This window comes from Pelophylax lessonae (genome assembly GCF_965119305.1).
Source record: "Pelophylax lessonae genome assembly, chromosome: 6".
Lineage (NCBI taxonomy): Eukaryota > Metazoa > Chordata > Amphibia > Anura > Ranidae > Pelophylax > Pelophylax lessonae.
Window position 1 is genome coordinate 317,785,582 of NC_138773.1, and position 17,004 is coordinate 317,802,585.

General features: G+C 44.2%; 1 protein-coding gene across 1 annotated transcript in view; it reads right to left on the reverse strand.

Moving 5' to 3' along the window:
* Positions 1-17,004, reverse strand: part of LOC309557741 (E3 ubiquitin-protein ligase RNF14-like) — a gene marked incomplete at its 3' end in the record, with an annotated part of 75,113 nt that overhangs the window by 36,635 nt on the left and 21,474 nt on the right. The window contains exon 3 of the mRNA XM_082260512.1: positions 2,046-2,197. Coding sequence (XP_082116638.1) covers positions 2,046-2,197 — 152 coding nt within the window. The remainder of the gene's footprint in view (positions 1-2,045; positions 2,198-17,004) is intronic.

Consider the following 17,004-nt stretch of genomic DNA (forward strand, 5'->3'; position numbering starts at 1 on the left):
TATTACCTTGGGGAGATGCAGACTAGAATACTGAATTCACTGAACAGCAAATTATATCACCTGTGATGTATTATAGTTTTCTTGCAAACCTGGCCTGTTAGTGTGCCCTGAGGACCGGAGTTGAGAAACACTGCTCTAAACACTTGTATTAGGGGTATCATAAGGTGATGTTCTGAATGCTGCCATCTTGTTGCAAAATAGAGTTTTTGCAACAAAAAGTATTAATGCCCAGTGTTACAACAGGTTAAGATGATGAGGATTGAGGAAGATGAGGATGGGTTATAGAGATGAGGATGGAGGGAGATGAGGATGGAGGGAGATGAGGATGGGTTATGGAGATGAGGATGGAGGGAGATGAGGATGGGTTATGGAGATGAGGATGGAGGGAGATGAGGAGGGATTATGGAGATGAGGATGGAAGGAGATGAGGATGGGTTATGGAGATGAGGAAGGAGGGAGATGAGGAGGGGTTATGGAGATGAGGATGGAGGGAGATGAGGAGGGGTTATGGAGATGGGGATGGAGGGAGATGAGGAGGGGTTATGGAGATGAGGATGGAAGGAGATGAGAAAGGGTTATGGAAATTAGGATGGAGGGAAATGAGGAGGAGTAATGAAGAAAAGGTTGGGGAGGGAGATAAGGAGGTGGTGTTATGCAGATGAAAATGGTGGGAGGAGTTGAGGAGAGGTCTGTGTCCTTTGTAATGCATCAGAAATGAAGAAGGCAGGGCTGACACCATGTGCTGTCATGTCAAAGAGGAAGGTATGAGCAAACTTTATTCTAGGAAGATGTCAAACTGATCCCAGGTAAAAGTTGAATGCACCATTTGGCCAGCCACAAAGGCTCTAACTTTCAAAGTACTTCAATTCAATTTATCATTTATAGCCCAACTTTATACATGATTGATTTTTGTGTCAATCCCTTCCTCCCACTGCCCTCTAATCCATCCTAGTTGGTTTAAAGTATTTCTTACCTGGTAAAGCCAGTTATACTCACCTGAGTCCTCATCGGGGTCCTCACTGACACATTACCGAGCCACAGGTTACTCTTCAACGTCTGGTTCCATTCAATCTCATTAGTCCAAGGTTAAATCTCAAATCTCTTCTGGATCCCAAGAGAACCTCTGTGCTGGACAGTTAATGGAAATTGTCCACATCATGCAGGCAGTGCTGTGGACACCCCAAAAAAGCACCCAATCCGGTGATTAGGGTAAGTGAAAATAGGGATTTTTTCTTATCAGAGCAATTACAGAGAACATGGGCAAGGGAGTTGGGCCTTAAAGAATAGCCCTTGCCCTGATCCTAAAGATCTCAACCTTCCACACCCCAGATACCTACTAACCTGAATCTGAGAGCCATGAGGATGAGCTATGGGCCTAGCTCGCAATCTCCAGTCGAATTTATTCCAAAGGTGTTCTGTCGGGTTGAGATCAGGACTCTGTGCAGGCCAGTCAAGTTCCTCCACCCCAAACTCGCTCATCCATGTCTTTATAGACCTTGCTTTGTGCACTGGTCCAAATCATTTGGTGGAGGGTGGATTATGGTGTGGAGTTGTTTTTCAAGGGTTGGGCTTGGCCCCTTAGTCCCAGTGAAGGGAACTCTTAAAGCGTCAGCATACCAAGACATTTTGGACAATTTCATGCTCCCAACAGTTTTTAAATAAAGACATGGATAAGCAGTTTGACTGGCCGGCACTGAATCCTGACCTTAACCCGGTAGAACACCTTTGGGGTGAATTAGAGCTAAGGCTGTGAGCCAGGTCTTCTTGTCCACATCAGTGCCTGTCCTCACAAATGCATTTCTAGAAGAACGGTCAAACATTCCCATAGACACACTCCTAAACCTTGTGGACAGTCTTCCCCGAAGAGTTGAAGCTGTTATAGCTGCAAAGGGTGGGCCAACTCAATATTGAACCCTACGGACTAAGACTGGGATGTCATTAAAGTTCATGTGTGTAAGGGCGGGCATCCCAGTACTTTTGGTAATATAGTGTATTTAAAAGGATAAACCATGGGGATCTTGACATTATATGAGTGAATACGTTACCTGTTCTGGGGAAAGCCACTTGCAGCTGAGTGTGAAGATGGGGCAGGTAGTGGAGGGATATCCTGGAGGAAGCTCAAAGTTCAGGACAATTGGTGGTAGGAAGGAAACCGTGTTCTCAAAGCTTTCCATCATGATGTTTGATGCAGAGTTGGCTAAAGGAAATAAAAAAAATCAAAATAACCTAATAAGCCAATATATGCAGGGCTTTATTGCTTGGTCGTAGGTCTATATAGTTGGAAAACTAAATAAATTGAATCGGCAGCGTAGACACAAGGGAGCGTAGTGTGGGGTGGCCAGATGTCCGGGGACAGTCCCTGATTTTAGGGGGCTGTCCCTGGGAAAAAAATGGCCATCGATTAACCACTTTCTACCAAATAACTTACATGTACGTGATTGGATTTAACTGGTTATACTGGGGTTATGGCTGCAGCTTCAGCCAGCGATTCTTTTATCTAAAAGCAATCCTAGTGACTGATTGGCTGCTGGATTTGTTTTTTGTCCCCTCCCGCTGTTCTAAAGGGAGACCAACAAGGGGGGAATGGAAAACTTGACATAAGAGATCACCAGGAAGTAAACTAGGTGCTTGGCAGTATAATCTGTTAACCACTTCCCGCCCGTCATATGACATCCTGAACTTAAATTGGTTATACCAGGATGATGGGTGCAGCTACAGGCGTCATCCCAGTATCTTTCTTTTCAGCTGACAATTCCCTCTCATGTAAGAGCCATCCTAGCAGCTGATTAGCCCTTGGATTGCTTTTACAGGCAGCAGGAGGGGAGGTCCCCCCCCCCACAACGCCCACTGGCTCTCTCATGAGATTGCCGATTGGTTACCACATGACTGGCCATGGACTAGATGGTCCCTGGCAATCTCTATGAGCCAGAAATGACATCATGGCATTTGTAAACACCGTCAATTTTTTTTTTTTTTTTTTGTAAAGCATGAGATCAATGGGTTATTTTTTATTTCATGCTTTTCAGGGTAGACGAGAGATCGGGGTCTTATAGACTCTAGATGTCTCCATTAAAAGGAACTGTCATCCCTTATTTCTATCACAAGGGAAGTTTACATGTCTTGTGATAGGAATACATTTGATAAAAAAAATTAAAGGGACAGTGTAATAATAAAAAAATATATAAATAATAATAATAAAAAAATTCAGAACAAATTCTCTCTGCCCCTTTTTCGTCCTAATTTGTCCCTCATTTTGGTCTGATCTATATAGTTATATATAAAATGCACTTTTATCTTTCAAAAAGGGTTTCCCAGTGCTAAACCTTTCATCCAATTTCTAAATTGCTGCATTTGTAAACTAAAAAATCCAGTAAAAAATGGAATAGTAGTGGGTAAAAAAGCACTTGTGGGTTTTTTTTTTTTTTTTGTCAAAAACATTTTATTGAAAAAAGGAAGAAGTAATACAGAAAAAAGAAATAACCATATGCAAGTATACAGGCATGAACAGTAAGTAACAGTAGACGAACATTGTAATGTGGAGCTAGCCCCACTGGCACATATAGATATATGAAGGCCAAAAAGAGCAAGGACCAACCACGGGCAACTTGAATCCCAATGTACACAGAGTGGCCAAAATGTATCGTACGTCCCGTGTAGAGCATGTGTGAACTTGAAAGGTGTCCCAAAATGCGGGGGAACAGTCCTATATTCTGGGGTTCTAAAATAGGAAGGAACCTCAACTACAAGGAGGATCAGAGATACCATAAACGTTAACGAGCCCTACATCGGGACATAATAAACAGGAGGGGCATGGCCTAGAGCGTATCCATGCTCTGGGTACAACTGGCCCAGGCACGGCGAGGGCGGGGTGTCACAAAAAGGGGAGATCTTGAATAAGGCAGTGGAGGCAGTGGGGAGGTGCATACTGTGTGGACCAGCCAGACAGCTAGATAGCACCTAGGAAGGTGGGTGGAAGGGGGGGGGGGCTGGGGGGGAGCGGGAGTAGAGGGGGGAGACATGGGGGGAGGGAAGAAAGAGAGAGGAAAGAAAAAGAAGAGAGAAGGAAGAGAGAGGGAAAAAAAAAGGGGGGAGGGGGGGTGGGGCAGACACACAAAAGCAGGACTTAGGTCAACATCAGCCGGCAAAGGAGAACACCGAGGGTAGGATTCTGAAGGCCAAAACAAGTCAAACTCCATCAAGAAAGTCAGGTGGGTTTTAACAAAACATTTTTTGTACAATTCTCCTTTAAGGGGGGGGGGGGGGGCAGGGGGTGTGTCCTATGTCTCCAACTCTTGGCTAAAAAGTGTTCCCCATTCCCATCTCAGGAAGTTGAGAGGTATGTTATTTTACACCCGAACTATGCAGGATTACTTTAAAGCCCTCTTCTTTGGACTAATGTGGGGTGGAGAGTTTCAAACTCGGGGGGGGGGGGGTAGACTAGTCTAGATAACAAGGTAGTACACTGTCATATATATATATATTTTTTTTTAAGTAGTACTAGTACTTTAATTTGCAGTACCTTATCTAAACCATATATTTTAAATAGGGATGAAGTGGGGGCTTTCTTGGGGGGGTTCTCTGGTTGTGTTTCCCACATTAGCTTTCTTATGGTTCTGATCCTTTTCTACTCCCTGCACACGTTGGGTCACTTTGGGTTTATTTCTATAATATTCAGTGGGATGCTTTATTTGCTTTATTTTTTATAATAAGGTTGTAAATAATGATGAATGTCATTCTGTCTAGATTGCTTGGTGTGTTTAATATGCCATTGGCTCCTGAAGAAGTGGATTAAGTCCAGGAAACGCATCAAGCCTTGAGATCATCACTTTTGGATACGTTACACTGTATTGTTATTATGGTTTTTAAAACTTTGTATTGGGATGTTACAACACGCTTTTATGTGACATGATGATGGTGTTATAGGATTTTATATGTTTGAGCTAATAAATTAGTAATTTTAGACAAAAAAAATGCCGTGCCTTAACCGCTTGCCGACGGCCAGGCAGAGTGACGTTAATTAACGTCACTAGCCTGAGCCGCTCTGGCGCGCGCGCGCTCCCGAGGTCCCGCCGATGACTCGATTGGGTTCAGAACCGATCAGTCATCAGGTCCAGGCCAATCATTTTTGGTCTGGACCTGTTGATCGGTCCTGCCCAATCAGATCATCCTCTAAGCCTGTGAAATGTAAACACAGGCTTAGAGGAGATGTGCCCTCCCCCCACAACGGTCTTTTTGGATCCAGCGTGAGAGGAGAGCACATCTTACTGTGAGTACTGCACCAAGCACACCCACACACAGTTAGATAGGCACATTTCACCCCCGATCGCCCCCCCAATTAACCCCTACAGCACCTGACACAACACACACTATATACAGCATATAGCATATACCTATATACCTGTATAAGTGTGATTTGTGAACAGGTGTAGCACTTGCGACCCCCCCTTTTCCACTCAAATTACCCCCCACCCCCCCCTAATAAAGATTTAACCCACTGATCTCCCCTGACCCCCCCCTGATCACCGCCGTTAACCCCTACACCCTCTGTCACATCAGCACTAATACAAACGCAATATACGGTGTTATTGTATTTTTGTATTAGTGTCATTGTGATCAGAATTAGCGCAGGCGACTAAGTTTCTGTCCCAAGAAGGTTTAGGGTCCCCGCCACCCGCCCAATAAAGATTTAAGCCCCTGACCCCCCCTGATCACCCCTACACCCCCTGCCATAACACACACCGTATACAGTATATAGCATTTTGCTATATACCCGTATAAGTGTGATTTGTGGTCAGGTCTAGCGCTTGCGACCCCCCTTTTTCCACTTGAATTACCCGCCACCCCCCCCTAATAAAGATTTAAGCCCCTGATCCCACCTGATCCCCCCCTGATCACCGCTAGTTAACCCCTACACCCTCTGTCACATCAGCACTAATACAAACGTAATATACTGTGTTTTTGTATTTTTGTATTAGTGTCATTGTGATCAGAATTAGCGCAGGCGACTAAGTTTGTGTCCCAAGGAGGTTTAGGGTCCCCCCCACCCGCCCAATAAAGATTTAATCCCCTGATCCCCTCCTGATCACCCCTACACCCCCTGCCACAACGCACACTGTATACAGTATATAGCATTTTCTATATACCCGTATAAGTGTGACTTGTGACCAGGTTTAGCGCTTGCCACCGTTCCTTTTATCCTTAGGATACCCGCCAGTCCCTTCCAATAAAGATTTAAACCCCTGATCCCCCCCTGATCACATCCCATTAACCCCTACACCCTCTGTCACATTAGCACTAATACACACATAATATACTGTTTTTACTGTATTTTGTATTGGTGTCATTGTGACTTGAGGTTGCGCTAGCTAGCTAGTTTCTTTCCCAAAGGAGGTTTAGGGTCCCCGCCACCCCCCCCAGATCCCCAGCGCATAGTTTAGAAGTAACCCCTTGATTGCCACACACGCACGCACGCACCTACACTTCCATTTCTAGTATAGTGTTTGAACAGATCAATATCTGATCTGATCAGAACTATACTAGCGCCCCCATAGTTTAGGGTTCCCAAAACGCGGTGTTTGCACGGTCAGCACTGATTCCTGCCAGCACCTGCGTTTAACCCTTTCACCCAGGTAAGTGTAGTAATCAATAGATTACTGTCACTTACAAAAAAACACAAGACACAAAACCGCTGTGTTAGCAGAGTCAGGCCTGATCCCTGCTAGCATTAGCAGTTTTTTTGGTAGCGCTTGAAATAGCCTTCGACAACCAGGTGCTTTTATTACCTGTGAGTCGCATCACTGTACGGGTAAATTTAGTTACCAAAATGACCAAACGTTCGTACAGAGATGAAGAGCTTATCAGTTATATGCTGTCCGAGTCATCTGATAGCGATGGGGAAGCTACAATGACCGAATTAGTGTCAGTATATGAACCTGATGACAGCAGCGGCTCCCTGACAGACAGCTCTGACGACAGATGGGTCCCTGTTAGACCCAGGCGTACCCGACCCCATTCTGAAGTTGTTGAGATGCAGGAATCGCAGGGTGCTCGTATGGAGCAGAGTGTGGTTACTAGTGCCGCTCATTTTTCTGGCGACCTGGCAAGCGCCAGCGGCCTAGTACACCCTGGACCTAGTACAACCAGCACTGCAGTAGCACCTGGTGACGTGGCGAGTCCCCTAAGTGCAGTTGAAGCTGGTGCGGTGGCTAGCACGAGTAGTGGCCCGCAGCCATCGCGTATTCGAAGACAGGCCCGTAGAGCCCATAGTGCCCTCCCTGATGCGCTGGCATATCCCAATTGGCAACCCACTGATTCTACAGCGCCAGTACTTCCCCCATTCACCGCCCAACCTGGAATCCACGTGGAGACAGCTGGTTTTACGCCCCTGAACTTTTTTGAGCTGTTCTTCACGGAAGATCTTTACAGATCTATTGTGGATCAATCAAATTTATATGCTCAACAATTTATCGCCGCCAACCCAAATTCGCACCTTGCCAGACCATTCGGCTGGAATCCTATAACGGTTTCCGAATTTAAGATCTTTCTGGGCCTTTCCCTCCACATGGGCATAACTAAACAGAGTGAATTGCGGCTATATTGGTCCACTAGCCCAGCTCACCATATGCGCATGTACTCTGCCTCCATGTCCAGGGGGAGATACGAGCAAATTCTGCGATTTATGCATTTCAGCAACAATGAACTCTGTCGTCCTCGGGGAGACCCTGAATACGATCGGCTCCACAAAATTCGGCCCCTCATAGACCACTTCAATCAGCGGTTTGCAGCCTTGTTTACCCCCGAACAAGTTGTCTGCGTTGACGAGTCCCTGATTAAATTTACTGGCCGCCTTGCTATGAAACAGTACCTCCCCAGCAAGCGTGCCAAGTACGGGGTCAAACTGTATAAATTGTGTGACAGGGCCACAGGCTATACAGTTAGTTTCCGGGTCTATGAGGGAAAAGATAGCACTGTGGAGCCCCCCAACTGCCCAGACTACATAGGGAGCAGCGGTAAGATCGTTTGGGACTTGGTGTCACCCTTATCCGGAAAGGGGTACCATTTGTACGTGGACAACTTTTATACAAGCGTGCCACTATTTAGTCACCTGCTCGAATTACAAATTGGCGCATGTGGCACCGTGCGACGTAATCGCCGGGGCTTCCCCCAACGGCTTGTAAATTCCCGTCTTAGTCGGGGGGCGAGAGCCTGCTTGAAAACGGACAAATTACTTGCGGTGAAGTGGAGGGATACACGGGATGTTTATGTTCTGTCCTCCCTTCACCCAGACACGACAGTCCAAATCACTACGGCAACTGGCGTTGTGGAGAAACCCCTCTGTGTCCACGAATATAACCTTAACATGGGAGGGGTGGACCTTAACGACCAGCTTTTGGCGCCGTATTTAGTTGCCCGTAAAGCCAGACGCTGGTACAAAAAAGTGTCTGTTTATCTTTACCAATTGGCTATGCTGAACGCCTTTGTCCTATACAGGGCGTCAGGACGAACTGGATCCTTCCGGGAATTCCAGGAAGCGGTCATCCTTGCCTACCTGTACCCAGGAGGCATGCCTGCCCAACTTCCCCTTCCAGATGCAGTGAGCCGGCTGCATGAGAGGCATTTTCCTTATGCCATCCCGCGTACCCCTACCCAAAGATACCCCCAAAAAAGATGTCGTGTCTGTAGCAAGCACGGAGGCAGGAGTGACACCCGCTATTATTGTCCCAAATGTCCTGACCAACCTGGTCTCTGCATCGGGGAATGTTTCGAGCGCTACCATACACTAGTGGAGTATTAGCGTAGGGTACAGCACGACACAGTGTAGGGCACACAAACACAGGGTCTCGAAGGATGTTGGATGTCCATCGACATTTTGAGAGACCCAAGCTGGAAGAGAAGATCGCAGAAGATCGCTGTCCCAAATCAAGAAACAGTTAGAAAAATAAAAGGATCCAAAAACTGTTGTTGTGTCAGTAATTTTATATGTCCTTCTACTCTTCTTACTGTACATATAAATGTCCTTTGTTTGTTTTTTCATTCTTTTGTGACCTGTTTCTCTTGCAGGTACTCGTCGGCTACCACGCATTGATTTTATATATTCTGACACAAACAGCGTTTGCGCTCAGCATATATGGATACCTTTGCTGATAGCAGCTGTGGTGATTTTCTGATTTCAGCACTGCAGTTAAAATCCTATTTTGGTATACGTGGATAGTGTCGTGTATACCCATCATTAAATTCAGTGGGTGGTTGTTTGGGCGGTTAATGATGAGTAATACTACGCATTATTCCTGTGCTGATTTCGGATAGGTTCTCTTTTTTTCCGTTCAGCCCACAGGCTGCATGAAAAAAAAAAAAAACCTATATGCCAAACAAGGACCAGCAATGTACTGGTACGTTGCTGGACTTTGAGTGGTTATACCAGGATGATGCCTGCAGATTTAGGCATCATCTTGGTATCGTTTTTTACAGCCAGCGGTCAGCTTACGTGTAAAAGCAATCCTAGCAGGTAATTGGCCTCTAGACTGCTTTTACATGCAGTGGGAGGAGCCTCCCCCCCCCCACCGCCGCCTTCCGCAGCCTTCCGTGGTTTTTCTCGGGCTCTCCTGTCCCACCGGTTAACCCAAGAGTGCAGCCGGGGGTTCAGTTGTCTAACCATAGAGCTAATTGGAGATGAGAATGGCTCCAATCATCTCTATGGCCTAAGATGCCGGAGGCTACGAGCATTTTATGACTTCTGTTTCGCCAGAAATAAGCAGGGCCATTGGGAAATTGGGAAAGTATTTTATCACACCAATTTTGGTGTGGTCAGATGCGTTAAGGTCAGAGGAGAGATCTGGAGTCTAAAATACCCCAATTTTTTTTAAAAAGAGTACCTGTCACCACAGATTGCTATCATAGGGGATATCTAAATTCACTGTGATAACAATAAAAATGATTTAAAAAAAAAAAATTAAAGGAAAGGTGTCAAAATAACATAAAAAAGCAAAAGAAAAAAGAAAAAAAAAAAAAAAAATTGAGCCCCCCCCCTTTCCCCCGGTGCTTGCGCGCAATGGCGCACGCAAGCGGTGGTCTAGTGTCATATGTAAACCGCAATTGCAGCATGCATGTGAGGTATTGCCGCGATCGCCAGATCGAGGGCAGTAATTCTTGCAGTAGACCTCCTCTGTAAGTCTAAAGTGGTAACCTGTAGAGACTTTTAAAGGTTTTTAAAAATGTACGTAGGTTTTTGCCGCTGCGCAGGCATGCGCAATTTTTAAAGCATGTCATATTGGGTGTCTATGAACTCGGCATAAGATCATCTTTTAAATTTTACCAAAAAAATTGGAATTATATAGTGTATTTGTGCAATAAATTAAAAAAAAATGTATTTTTTTCGCAAAAATTGCGTTTGGAAAATCTGTGCGCAAATACCGTGTGACAAAAAAATTTGCAACATCCACCATTTTATTCTATAGGGCCTCTGCTTTAAAAAATATATAATGTTTGGGGGTTCAAAGTAATTTTCTAGTAAAAAAAAAATATTTTTTCATGTAAACAAAAAGGCACAGAAAAGGCTTGGTTTTCAAGTGGTTAGAAGAGTGGGTGATGTGTGGTTAAGATTGAGCATAAAATGCCGGGACTGTTCAAACACCCCCCAAATGACCCCTTTTTGAAAAGTAGACACACAAAGCTTTTTTCTGAGAGGCATGGTGAGTCCATGGAGTATTTTATATTTTGCCACAATTTTCGGGAAAATTATAATTTTTTTTTTTGTTGTTGTTTTTTTACAGAAAGTTGTCACTAAATGATATATTGCTCACACATGCCATGTGTATATGTGAAATGACACCCCAAAATACATTCTGCTGCTTCTCCTGAGTACAGGGATACCCCATGTGTGAGACTTTTTGGGAGCCTAGCTGTGTACGCGACCCCGACAACCAGTCCACATCTTCAGGTTTTCTAATGGCGTAAATTGCTGATTTTACCCCTGACTACCTGTCACAGTTTCAGAGGCCCTGAAATTTCAAGATAGCACAAAACCCCCCCAAATGACCCCATTTTGCAAAGTAGACACTCCAAGCTACTGGCTGAGAAGCATGGTGAGTCCATGGAATAGTTTATATTTTGCCACAAGTTTCGGGAAAAAATTTTTTTTTTATTTTTTTATTTTTTTTGACACAAAGTTGTCAGTAAATGATATATTGCTCACACATGCCATGGGTATATGTGAAATGACACCCCAAAATACATTCTGCTGCTTCTCCTGAGTACAGGGATACCCCATGTGTGAGACTTTTTGCCAGTCTAGCCGCGTACAGGACCCGGAAAACCAATGCGCACCTTTTGGCTTTCCAAGGGCGTAAATTGTTGATCTCACTCCTTACTACCTATCACACTTTTGAAGTCCATAAAAAGCCAAGATGGCACAAAACCCCCCCAAATTACCACATTTTGCAAAGTAGACACTCCAATCTATTTGCTGAGAGGCATGGTGAGTATTTTGCAGCTCTAATTTTTTTGGAAAATGAAGAAAAAACAGGAAAATGCATTTTTTTTCCTCTTTTTTCAATTTCCAAAGCTTTGTGACAAAAAGTGAGATCTGCAAAATACTCAACATGCCTCTCTGCAAATAGCTCAGGGTGTCTACTTTCCGAAAAGGGGTCATTTGGGGGGGGGGGGGGGTTGTGCTGTCTTGGCATTTCATGGCCTCCAAAACTGTGATAGGTAGTCATGAGTGAAATCAACAATTTACGCCCTTGGAAAGCCTGAAAGTGGAGGTTGGTTTTCGGGGTCCTGTACTCGGCTAGACTGCAAAAAAGTCTCACACATGGGGTATCCCTGTACTCAGGAGAAGCAGCAGAATGAATTTTGGGGTGTCAGTTCACATATACCCATGGCATGTGTGAGCAATATATCATTTAATGACAACTTTGTGTAAAAAAAAAAAAAATATATACATATATATATATTTCCCGGAACTTGTGGCAAAATATAAAATATTCCATGGACTCACCATGCCTCTCAGCAAATAGCTTGGGGTGTCTACTTTCCAAAATGGGGTCATTTGGGGGGGTTTTATGCTATCTTGGAATTTTAGGGCCTCCGAAACTGTGATAGGTAGTCAGGAGTGAAATCAACAATTTACGCCCTTGGAAAGCCTGAAAGCGGGGACTGGTTTTCGGGGACCTGTACTCGGCTAGACTGCAAAAAAGTCTCACACATGGGGTATCCCTGTACTCAGGAGAAGCAGCAGAATGTATTTTGGGGTGTCAGTTCACATATACCCATGGCATGTGTGAGCAATATATCATTTAATGACAACTTTGTGTAAAAAAAAAAAAATATATACATATATATATATTTCCCGGAACTTGTGGCAAAATATAAAATATTCCATGGACTCACCATGCCTCTCAGCAAATAGCTTGGGGTGTCTACTTTCCAAAGTGGGGTCATTTGGGGGGGTTTTGTGCTATCTTGGAATTTTAGGGCCTCCGAAACTGTGATAGGTAGTCAGGAGTGAAATCAACAATTTACGCCCTTGGAAAGCCTGAAAGCGGGGACTGGTTTTCGGGGACCTGTACTCGGCTAGACTGCAAAAAAGTCTCACACATGGGGTATCCCTGTACTCAGGAGAAGCAGCAGAATGTATTTTGGGGTGTCAGTTCACATATACCCATGGCATGTGTGAGCAATATATCATTTACTGACAACTTTGTGTAAAAAAAAAAAATATATATATATATATATATTTCCCGGAACTTGTGGCAAAATATAAAATATTCCATGGACTCACCATGCCTCTCAGCAAATAGCTTGGGGTGTCTACTTTCCAAAATGGGGTCATTTGGGGGGGTTTTGTGCTATCTTGGAATTTTAGGGCCTCCGAAACTGTGACAGGTAGTGCAGAGATGACATGAACAATTTACGCCATTAGAAAACCTGAGAGTGTTGATTGGCTTTTGCGGTCCTGTACACAGCTAGGCTCCCAAAAAGTCTCACACATGGGGTATCCCCATACTTAGGAGAAGCAGCAGAATGTATTTTGGGGTGTCATTCCACATATACCCATGTCATGTGTGAGAAATTTATCTTTTAGTGACAACGTTGTGTAAAAAAAAAAAAATTAAAAAAAGAAATTGTAATTTTCCCAAAACTTGTGGCAAAATATAAAATATTCCATGGACTCACCATGCCTCTCAGCAAACAGCTTGGGGTGTCTACTTTCCAAAATGGGGTCATTTGGGGGGGTTTTGTGGTATCTTGACATTTCAGGGCCTCCTAAACCGTTAGAGGTAGTGAGAAAATGCAATGAAAAATGTACGCCCTTTGAAATTCTGATGGTGGTGATTTGTTTTTGGGGACCCCTACACAGCTAGGCTCCCATAAAGTCCCACATATGTGGTATCGCTGTACTCAGGAGAAGCAGAAGAATATATTTTGGGGTGTAATTACACATATACCCATGGCATGTGTGAGCAGTATATCATTTCAATGACAACTTTGTGTAAAAAAAAAAAAAATTTTTTTTTTAGTCATTTTTCAAACACCTGTGACAAAAAAATGAAATATTCAATGAGCTCAACATGCCTGTCAGGACATTCCTTAGGATGTCTACTTTCCAAAAAGTGGTAGTTTGGGGGGGTTTCGTACTGCCCCGCCATTTTAGCACTTCATGAAATGAGATAGGCAGTCAGAAATTAAAGCTGCGTAAATTTCACTATTTACACCATAGTTTGTAGACGCTATAACTTTTGCGCAAACCAATAAAAATACGCTCATTGATTTTTTTTTTGTCAAAGACATGTAGCTAAATATATTTTGGCAAAAAAAAATGACATAAATTGAGTATATTGGATATTTTTTAAAAGACAAAGTTGAAAATGTCATTTTTTTGCAAAATTTTCGCTCTTTTTTTATTAATATCGCAAAAAATAAAAAGCGCAGAGGTGATCAAATACCACCAAAAGAAAGCTCTGTTTGTGGGAAAAAAAGGACGTAAATTTCGTTTAGGTACAGCATTGCATGACCGAGCAATTATCAGTTAAAGTCACGAAGTGCCAAGTTGAAAAAAGGGGTCTGGTCTTTAAGCTGCAAAATCCTCCGGTAGGAAAGTGGTTAAATATCCTATTTTAACTTTTGTAGCCCCTTTAGATGATGTTCTATTTTAGGATGTGGCACTTAAATGTCACTTAATTACTTTTTGGTATCAGTCAGCAGCAAAGGAGTAGTAGTAGAAAGGTTCCTCGCTGTAACTCTGTTGCCAGTCTCTATTCTCTCCCTCCTCCTCTGGAACCTCTTCCGAGGCTAGGCATACTCTCCCTAACAAGCGGGTTCCTGTCCCTGACCTAACCACATGCAAAATGCGCGCCAACTGCAGCAAGACAGTGCTTTTTATAAGCGCTGCCCTAACTAAAGATGATAACACATACAAAGGCATTCCTCCTTCCTCCATTCTCCCTGCAGGGTGGCTGTAACAGCGCCATCTGTGTAGGGAGGTTATACTACACCTGCCTACAGGGTGAACAACACAAATCAACCAATTAGCCCGGTCAACTACCTTGTAGCAGAGCCTGTCGTGTGGAAGGAGGCCTCTCTTACGGCCCTGGCTCAGAGACCCCTGAGGTAAGATATGCAGCTGACCATATAGGTAAGTAGCAGATGCTTCACCGAAAATGAAGGAAGGCCAGGACAGCAGGTGGCAGCAGGAGCAGTAGACTCTGAATTCGGCAGACAGCAGACAGGCAGTTGCTTGGTTGGCAGATGGCTGGTCACAGGGGCAGAAGAAACCATACAAAAACACACAAAGGGTGCACTGGCCTAGTGCATTATCCTGAGACATATCATTAATTGTATAAAAACATGGTAAGTATTATAGTCACAAAATTGCAATTGTTAAAAGCGCATCACAGATCTCAGCATGTTCCTTCCAAATGTATCAGCATGTACAGATACAACAGAAACTGTGGACACCCGTGGGCTGAGCTCTGATGAAGAGGAATTCCTCGAAACGCGTCAGCCCACGGGGGTTTCTGCTGTATCTGTGTTGATATATTTGGACGGAACATGCTGAGATCTGTGATGCTCTTTTAACAATTGCAATGTGAGTATAAAGCTTACCATGTTTTTATACAATAAATTATTTGTCTCAGGATAATGCACTAGGTCGGTGCGCCCTCTGTGTGTTTTTGTATGGTTGCAGTGTTGTAGACTTTCCCAAGTTTTTGAGGGCAGCAAAACTATGGGTATCCACTTTCAAGTGTAATGAGGATCTAAACATACCCATCTGGAGGGGCCATCTCCCTAAGTGCAGGAGGCATTGGGTTTGTGACTGTTTCAAGAACAGGTGCGGAAGACACTGGCAGCACATGGCGGGTGAAGGACCAGCAGTGACCAGGCAAGTAGCATGCAGAGCTAAGCAAATGGGCAACTGGATGCATAGTCAGATGAGCCAGGTCAGCAACAGATGGTCCGGTACAAGCATGGACAGCAAGCAGGAGAATGGTAGAAGTAAAGCAGAGGTCAGCAACACTGGAGCAGGCAGAGAAGCAAGAGGTAAAGGAGAATTCAGAGACAAGCTAAGGTCATGGCAGGTAGCGTTCAAACGTTGTCAGGACAAGCCAGGTCAAACACAGGAACAGATGTAGGAACACGGAGAGAGCTGTAGATTAGACAACACTGACTAGTACAAATGATGCATTTAAATAGTCCATATGATGCCAGTGTTAGCAGCAAGTGCATGGTCAGTGTCATGCCCCCTTTCATTGGTGGTCAGTGAAGTGCCCCCTTACATTGATGGTCAGTGTAGTGCAACTTTACATTAGTGGTTAGTGTAGTGCCCCTTTACAATTTCAGTCAGTGTAAAGGTTCATTCTTACAATAGTGGCCAGTCTAGTGTCCCCTTTCATTGATGGTAAGTGTAGTGCCTTCTTACATTAATGGTCAGCATAGTGCCTTCTTACATCGATGGTCAGTGTAGTGCCCCCTAACATTGATGGTCAGTGTAGTGCCTTCTTACATTGACATCAGTGTAGTGCCCCCTTTCATTGATGGTCAGTGTATTGCCTTCTTACATTGGTGGGCAGTATAGTGCCTCCTTACATTGATAGTCAGTATAGTACCTCCTTACATTGATGATCAGTGTAGTGCCTCCTTACATTGATAGTCAGTGTAGTGCCTCCTTACATTGATAGTCAGTATAGTGACTCCTTACATTGATGGTCAGTATAGTGCCTCATTAGATTGATGGTCAGTATAGTGCCTCATTAGATTGATGGTCAGCGTAGTGCCCCCATTCATTGATGGTCAGTGTAGTGCCCCCTTTCATTGATGGTCAGTGTAGAGCCTTCTTACATTGGTGGGCAGTGTAGTGCCTCCTTACATTGATGGTCAGTATAATGCCTCCTTACATTGATAGTCAGTGTAATGCCTTCTTGCATTGGTGGTTAGGGTAGTGCTGTCTTACATTGGTGGTCAATGTAGTGCCCCCTAACATTGGTGATCAGTGTAGTGCCCCCTTTCATTGATGGTCAGTGTAATGCCCCTTAACATTGATGGTCAGGGTAGTGCCCCCTTTCATTGATGGTCAGTATAGTGCCTCCTTACATTGGTGGGCAGTGTAGTGCCTCCTTACATCAATGGTCAGTGTAGTGCCTTCTTACATTGGTGGTCAGTAGAATGCCTCCTTACGTTGCTAGTCAGTGTAGTGCCTTCTTGCATTGGTAATTAGGGTAGTGCTGTCTTACATTAGTGGTGCCCCCTTTCATTGATGGTCAGTGTAATGCCCCTTAACATTGATGGTCAGGGTAGTGCCCCCTTTCATTGATGGTCAGTATAGTACCTCCTTATATTAATAGTCAGTGTAGTGGCTTCTTACATTGATGGTCAATGAAGTGCCCTTTCATTGGAGGTCAGTATAGTGCCCCCTTTCATTTGTGGTCAGTGTAGTGCTCCCTTACGTTGGCAGTCAATGGAGAAGTCCCTCATTACATTGGTGGTCAGTGCAGTGCTTCTTACATTAGT